The 8278-nt window shown below is 49.5% G+C and overlaps 1 protein-coding gene across 1 annotated transcript in view; it reads right to left on the reverse strand.

Moving 5' to 3' along the window:
* Positions 1-494: 494 nt before the first annotated feature.
* LOC124010634 (inositol-trisphosphate 3-kinase B-like) overlaps positions 495-8278 on the reverse strand; it is a 9958-nt gene continuing 2174 nt past the window's right edge. The window contains exons 4-6 of the mRNA XM_046323304.1: positions 1224-1322; positions 1062-1133; positions 495-954 (exon numbers count right to left, since the gene is read on the reverse strand). Coding sequence (XP_046179260.1) covers positions 616-954; positions 1062-1133; positions 1224-1322 — 510 coding nt within the window. The 3' untranslated portion in view covers positions 495-615. The remainder of the gene's footprint in view (positions 955-1061; positions 1134-1223; positions 1323-8278) is intronic.

An 8278-nucleotide genomic window follows, 5' to 3' on the forward strand; every position in this document is an offset into this window, starting at 1 on the left:
ATGCACCGCGTGACCCATTGGGCGTACACAATGGGCGTTAATAGAATTCCATTGGAGTTTCCCATCTCCTCAAAAGTACAGTATCTCTGATAGGGCACAGGGATATCCATTGAGCAGCAAAGACAATTCCTGTCAACTTTGACCTCATGAACTTTGCCAACTTGTACCACAGATGTAATGCTGAAGAAATGTGTAATGAAAGAAATGAAAGACCCTGTTTTTGTTGGCTGCGTCTGATGTTGGGTGTTAACCTCCCTCACCTGTCCTGCAGTGATGGTTGAGGAGATAACCACCACCACAAAGCCTGGAGTATCTACTGTGGCTATTCAAATTTCATTTCCTTAATGGCACAAGCAAATGAGACAAACCAGACCATGGTCTATGGTGCAAATTTGAGTTAGAATATATTGATAACTGTCAATATGATGTGTATAGACGAGGAATTTGTACAGTAGGTTGTTTTTATTGTGAAAAATATAAAAATATTGTCCTGCTTCTAAACAGTTAAGATAATTCTATCCATTAATAGTGTCTATTGCAATTATCCACAAACATCATCCATGTAAATTAGAGAACACATTCCTGTGAATATTGTCCTGATGTGGCCTCTCTTCTTCAATCAGAAGTATCTTCATTCTGTGCTGCCTCGCCCTGACCACCCTGACTTTTAGTCTGTGTGTGTTCCTGTTCCTGCAGGGTGTGTGTGACACTGCCCATCTCCTCTCCATGGTTCTCCTCCTGTCTGCAGGCTGCCTGGCTGATGGCCTGACCCACGAGGGAGGTGAGGGCGGCCAGCCCGATCAGGTACCCATCCTCCCGATTCCCCTCGGCCCACGGGACGTCATGCCTCAGCTGCACAGTGCTGGGCGACGGGGTGGTCTTCCCAAAGTCTATCATCCAGATGCTGGCCTTACTGGTCCAGTCGTGGACGAAGAGGAGCGAGCTGCCAATCACCTGCCAGGTGAACCCAAAACATTACTGCATGACTAGTTCTGAGGCTAAATACGTTATTATGAAGTAGAGGGAAGGTTGACATGTTTAAGTAGCACATATCAACTGACCTCATGGGCTTTGAAAAATGGGGATTCCTTCAGGGCTTCATCCAGAGCCTGAAGTCTGGAATGGTAGGCCTTCTAAGGGTGAGAAACAGGAAGGGAGAGTGCAGGGTGAAAAGGAGAAATATTCAGCTACATTATTAGAGCTGTTGATGGTGAATGACTGACCAGGATGTGTAGATGACTGTTGGTGAAGGAGAGGAGGGCCTCGGTGACCTGGGCTGGGGTGAGCATCTTAAAGTCCCGCTGTACGCTGCCGTTCTCCATCTAACATGGACACAGAGGGACAGACGCAGACTAAGGCCTAGATTCAATCAGATCAAGTGTTAATTGGCGATAGCTGACATACATAACCCCAGCATACATAACCCCAGCATACATAAACCCAGCATACATAATCCCAGCATACATAATCCCAGCATACATAAACCCAGCATACATAACCCCAGCATAAAGTAGCCCAGCATACATAACCCCAGCATAAAGTAGCCCAGCATACATAACCCCAGCATACATAACTCCAGCATACATAATCCCAGCATACATAAAACCAGCATACATAAAACCAGCATACATAATCCCAGCATACATAACCCCAGCATAAAGTAGCCCAGCATACATACTCTGCTGGTCTTATTAGGTTCTTTCCTCTTTCTATCCCTCTCTCCCCCCCCTCCTCTCTCACTCTCTCGCTCTCTCTTCTCTCTATCGTCTCCGTTCCTGCTCCCAGCTGTTCCTATTCCCCTAATCAATCATTTAGTCTTCCCACACCTGTTCCCGATCCTTTCCCCTGATTAGAGTCCCTATTTCTTCCTTTGTGTTCCGTTCCTGTCCTGTCGGTTCCTTGTCTAGAATTCACCGTGCTGTGTTTGTGTATCGCCCTGTCGTGTCGTGTTTTCCTCAGATGCTGCGTGGTGAGCAGGTGTCTGAGTCTGTCTGGTTCAAGTGCCTTCCCGAGGCAACCTGCTGTTCACCTGCTGTTCAAGATCGAGTCTCCAGTTTGTCCTCGTCATTTCGAGTGAAAGTTGTGTTTTTTGTTTGTATTTACTTTACTGGATTAAAGACTCTGTTTTCGTTAAGTCGCTTTTGGGTCCTCTTTCACCTGCATGACAGAAGGAACCGACCAAGGAATGGACCCAGCGACTTCAGACGCTCGTTACACTGCCGTCGAGATCCAAGGAGCCATGCTCGGCAGACACGAGCAGGAATTGTCTGCTGCTCGCCATGCCGTGGAGAACCTGGCCGCTCAGGTTTCCGACCTCTCTGGACAGTTCCAGAGTCTACGTCTCGTGCCACCTGTTACTTCCTGGCCTGCCGAGCCTCCAGAACCTAGGGTTAATAACCCACCTTGCTACTCCGGGCAGCCCACTGAGTGCCGCTCCTTTCTCACGCAGTGTGAGATTGTGTTCTCTCTCCAACCCAACACATACTCTAGAGAGAGAGCTCGGGTTGCTTACGTCATTTCACTCCTTACTGGCCGGGCTCGAGAATGGGGCACAGCTATCTGGGAGGCAAGGGCTGATTGCTCTAACAAGTTCCAGAACTTTAAAGAGGAGATGATTCGGGTTTTTGACCGTTCAGTTTTTGGTAGGGAGGCTTCTAGGGCCCTGGCTTCCTTATGCCAAGGTGAACGGTCCATAACGGATTATTCTATTGAGTTTCGCACTCTTGCTGCCTCTAGTGAGTGGAACGAGCCGGCGCTGCTCGCTCGTTTTCTGGAGGGACTCCACGCAGTGGTTAAGGATGAGATTCTCTCCCGGGAGGTTCCTTCAGATGTGGACTCTTTGATTGCTCTCGCCATCCGCATAGAACGACGGGTAGATCTTCGTCACCGGGCTCGTGGAAGAGAGCTCGCATCAACGGTGTTTCCCTGCTCCGCATCGCAACCATCTCCTCCTCTGGCTCAGAGACTGAGCCCATGCAGCTGGGAGGGATTCGCATCTCGACTAAGGAGAGGGAACGGAGGATCACCAACCGCCTGTGCCTCTATTATGGAGTTGCTGGACATTTTGTTAATTCATGTCCAGTAAAGCCAGAGCTCATCTGTAAGCGGAGGGCTACAGGTGAGCGCAACTACTCAAGTCTCTCCATCAAAATCCTGTACTATTTTTTGTCGGTCCATCTACGCTGGACCGGTTCGGGTGCTACATGTAGTGCCTTGATAGACTCTGGGGCTGAGGGTTGTTTCATGGACGAAGCATGGGTTCGGAAACATGACATTCCTTTCAGAGAGTTAGAGAAGCCTACGCCCATGTTCGCCTTAGATGGTAGTCATCTTCCCAGTATCAGATTTGAGACACTACCTTTAACCCTCACAGTATCTGGTAACCACAGTGAGACTATTTCTTTTTTGATTTTCGTTCACCGTTTACACCTGTTGTTTTGGGTCATCCCTGGCTAGTATGTCATAATCCTTCTATTAATTGGTCTAGTAATTCTATCCTATCCTGGAACGTTTCTTGTCATGTGAAGTGTTTAATGTCTGCCATCCCTCCCGTTTCTTCTGTCCCTACTTCTCAGGAGGAACCTGGCGATTTGACAGGAGTGCCGGAGGAATATCATGATCTGCGCACGGTCTTCAGTCGGTCCCGAGCCAACTCCCTTCCTCCTCACCGGTCGTATGATTGTAGTATTGATCTCCTTCCGGGGACCACTCCTCCTCGGGGTAGACTATACTCTCTGTCGGCTCCCGAACGTAAGGCTCTCGAGGATTATTTGTCTGTGTCTCTTGACGCCGGTACCATAGTGCCTTTTTCTCCGGCCGGGGCGGGGTTCTTTTTTGTTAAGAAGAAGGACGGTACTCTGCGCCCCTGCGTGGATTATCGAGGGCTGAATGACATAACGGTTAAGAATCGTTATCCTTTCCCCTTATGTCATCAGCCTTCGAGATTCTGCAGGGAGCCAGGTGCTTTACTAAGTTGGACCTTCGTAACGCTTACCATCTCGTGCGCATCAGAGAGGGGGACGAGTGGAAAACGGCGTTTAACACTCCGTTAGGGCATTTTGAGTACCGGGTTCTGCCGTTTGGTCTCGCCAATGCGCCAGCTGTTTTTCAGGCATTAGTTAATGATGTTCTGAGAGACATGCTGAACATCTTTGTTTTTGTCTATCTTGACGATATCCTGATTTTTTCTCCGTCACTCGAGATTCATGTTCAGCACGTTCGACGTGTTCTACAGCGCCTTTAGAGAATTGTCTCTACGTAAAGGCTGAGAAGTGCTCTTTTCATGTCTCCTCCGTTACTTTTCTCGGTTCCGTTATTTCCGCTGAAGGCATTCAGATGGATTCCGCTAAGGTCCAAGCTGTCAGTGATTGGCCCGCTCCAAGGTCACGTGTCGAGTTGCAGCGCTTTTTAGGTTTCGCTAATTTCTATCGGCGTTTCATTCGTAATTTCGGTCAAGTTGCTGCCCTCTCACAGCTCTTACTTCTGTCAAGACGTGTTTTAAGTGGTCCGGTTCCGCCCAGGGAGCTTTTGATCTTCTAAAAGAACGTTTTACGTCCGCTCCTATCCTCGTTACTCCTGACGTCACTAGACAATTCATTGTCGAGGTTGACGCTTCAGAGGTAGGCGTGGGAGCCATTCTATCCCAGCGCTTCCAGTCTGACGATAAGGTTCATCCTTGCGCTTATTTTTCTCATCGCCTGTCGCCATCTGAGCGCAACTATGATGTGGGTAACCGTGAACTGCTCGCCATCCGCTTAGCCCTAGGCGAATGGCGACAGTGGTTGGAGGGGGCGACTGCCTTTTGTCGTTTGGACAGACCATAAGAACCTTGAGTACATCCGTTCTGCCAAACGACTTAATGCCCGTCAAGCTCGTTGGGCGTTGTTTTTCGCTCGTTTCGAGTTTGTGATTTCTTACCGTCCGGGTAGCAAGAACACCAAGCCTGATGCCTTATCCCGTCTGTTTAGTTCTTCTGTGGCTTCTACTGATCCCGAGGGGATTCTTCCTTATGGGCGTGTTGTCGGGTTAACAGTCTGGGGAATTGAAAGACAGGTTAAGCAAGCACTCACGCACACTCGCCGCGCGCTTGTCCTAGTAACCTCCTTTTCGTTCCTGTTTCCACTCGTCTGGCTGTTCTTCAGTGGGCTCACTCTGCCAAGTTAGCTGGTCATCCCGGTGTTCGAGGCACTCTTGCGTCTATTCGCCAGCGCTTTTGGTGGCCGACTCAGGAGCGTGACACGCGCCGCTTCGTGGCTGCTTGTTCGGACTGCGCGCAGACTAAGTCGGGTAACTCTCCTCCTGCCGGTCGTCCTCAGACCGCTCCCCATTCCTTCTCGACCATGGTCTCACATCGCCCTAGACTTCATTACCGGTCTGCCTTTGTCTGCGGGGAAGACTGTGATTCTTACGGTTGTCGATAGGTTCTCTAAGGCGGCACATTTCATTCCCTCGCTAAACTTCCTTCCGCTAAGGAGACGGCACAAATCATTATCGAGAATGTATTCAGAATTCATGGCCTCCCGTTAGACGCCGTTTCAGACAGAGGCCCGCAATTCACGTCACAGTTTTGGAGGGAGTTCTGTCGTTTGATTGGTGCGTCCGTCAGTCTCTCTTCCGGGTTTCATCCCCAGTCTAACGGTCAGCAGAGAGGGCCAATCAGACGATTGGTCGCATACTACGCAGCCTTTCTTTCAGAAACCCTGCGTCTTGGGCAGAACAGCTCCCCTGGGCAGAATACGCTCACAATTCGCTTCCTTCGTCTGCTACCGGGTTATCTCCGTTTCAGAGTAGTCTGGGTTACCAGCCTCCTCTGTTCTCATCCCAGCTTGCCGAGTCCAGCGTTCCCTCCGCTCAAGCGTTTGTCCAACGTTGTGAGCGCACCTGGAGGAGGGTGAGGTCTGCACTTTGCCGTTACAGGGCACAGACTGTGAGAGCCGCCAATAAACGCAGGATTAAGAGTCCAAGGTATTGTTGCGGCCAGAGAGTGTGGCTTTCCACTCGCAACCTTCCTCTTACGACAGCTTCTCGTAAGTTGACTCCGCGGTTCATTGGTCCGTTCCGTGTCTCCCAGGTCGTCAATCCCTGTCGCTGTGCGACTGCTTCTTCCGCGACATCTTCGTCGCGTCCATCCTGTCTTCCATGTCTCCTGTGTTAAGCCCTTTCTTCGCACCCCCGTTCGTCTTCCCTCCCCCCCTCCCGTCCTTGTCGAGAGCGCACCTATTTACAAGGTACATAAGATCATGGACATGCGTTTCGGGACGGGGTCACCAATACTTAGTGGATTGGGAGGGTTACGGTCCTGAGGAGAGGAGTTGGGTTCCGTCTCGGGACGTGCTGGACCGTTCACTCATTGATGATTTCCTCCTCCGTTGCCGCCAGGATTCCTCCTCGAGTGCGCCAGGAGGCGCTCGGTGAGTGGGGGTACTGTCATGTTTTGTCATTTATTATCTTGTCTTGTCCCTGTGCTTCCCATTCTATTCGTTTTCCTCTGCTGGTCTTATTAGGTTCTTTCCTCTTTCTATCCCTCTCTCCCCCCTCCTCTCTCACTCTCTCTCTCTCTCTTCTCTCTATCGTTCCGTTCCTGCTCCCAGCTGTTCCTATTCCCCTAATCAATCATTTAGTCTTCCCACACCTGTTCCCGATCCTTTCCCCTGATTAGAGTCCCTATTTCTTCCTTTGTGTTCCGTTCCTGTCCTGTCGGTTCCTTGTCTAGAATTCACCGTGCTGTGTTTGTGTATCGCCCTGTCGTGTCGTGTTTTCCTCAGATGCTGCGTGGTGAGCAGGTGTCTGAGTCTGTCTGGTTCAAGTGCCTTCCCGAGGCAACCTGCTGTTTACCTGCTGTTCAAGATCGAGTCTCCAGTTTGTCCTCGTCATTTCGAGTGAAAGTTGTGTTTTTTGTTTGTATTCCCCAGCATACATAACCCCAGCATACATAACTCCAGCATACATAACCCCAGCATACATAACTCCAGCATACATAATCCCAGCATACATAAAACCAGCATACATAAAACCAGCATACATAACCCCAGCATACATAACCCCAGCATACATAAACCCAGCATACATAAACCCAGCATACATAAACCCAGCATACATAAACCCAGCATACATAACCCCAGCATACATAAAACCAGCATACATAATCCCAGCATACAAAACCCCAGCATTTAGTAGCCCAGCATACAGAAGCCCGGTATACATAATCCCAGCATACATAATCCCAGCATACATAACCCCATCATAAAGTAGCCCAGCATACAGAAGCCCAGCATACAGACGCCCAGCATACAGAAGCCTAGTATACATAACTCCAGTACACAGTGCATTCGGAAAGTATTCAGACCCCTTGACTTTTTCTTAATTTTGTTATGTTACAGCCTTATTCTGAAATGGATTAATTCATTTTTTCCCGTCATTAATCTACATACAATACTCCCTAATGACAAAGCAAAAACAAGTTTTTAGATTTTTTTGCAAACGGAACATTTACATAAGTATTCAGACCCTTTACTCAGTACTTTGTTGAAGCACCTTTGGCAGCGATTACAGCCTTGAGTCTTCTTGGGTGTGATGCTGCAAGTTTGGCACACCTGTATTTGGGGAGTTTCTTCCATTCTTCTCTGCAGATTTTCTCAAGCTCTGTCAGGTTGGATGGGGAGCGTTGCTGCACAGCTATTTTCAGGTCTCTCCAGAGATGTTCGATCAGGTTCAAGTCTGTGCTCTGGCTGGGCCACTCAAGGACATTCAGAGACTTGTCCCGAAGCCACTCCTGCGTCGTCTTGGCTGTGTGCTTAGGGTCATTGTCCTGTTGGAAGGTGAACCTTCACCCCAGTCTGAGGGCCTGAGCGCTTTGGAGCAGGTTTTCATCAATGATCTCCATGTACTTTGCACGGTTCATCTTTCTCTCGATCCTGATTAGTCTCCCAGTCCCTGACACTGAAAACATCCCCACAGCATGATGCTGCCACCACCATGCTTCACAGTAGGGATGGAGCCGGGTTTCCTCCAGACGTGACGCTTGGCATTCAGGCCAAAGAGTTCAATCAGACCAGACAATCTTGTTTCTCATGGTCTGAGAGTCTATGTGCCTTTTGGCAAACTCCAAGCGGGCTGCCTTTTACTGAGGAGTGGCATCCGTCTGGCCACTCTACCACAAAGGCCTGATTGGTGGAGTGCTGCAGAGATGGTTGTCCTTCTGGAAGGTTCTCCCATCTCCCCAGATGAACTCTGGAGCTCTGTCAGAGTGACCATCACTTTCTTGGTCACCTCCCTGACC

This window comes from Oncorhynchus gorbuscha, linkage group LG23 (assembly GCF_021184085.1).
Source record: "Oncorhynchus gorbuscha isolate QuinsamMale2020 ecotype Even-year linkage group LG23, OgorEven_v1.0, whole genome shotgun sequence".
Lineage (NCBI taxonomy): Eukaryota > Metazoa > Chordata > Actinopteri > Salmoniformes > Salmonidae > Oncorhynchus > Oncorhynchus gorbuscha.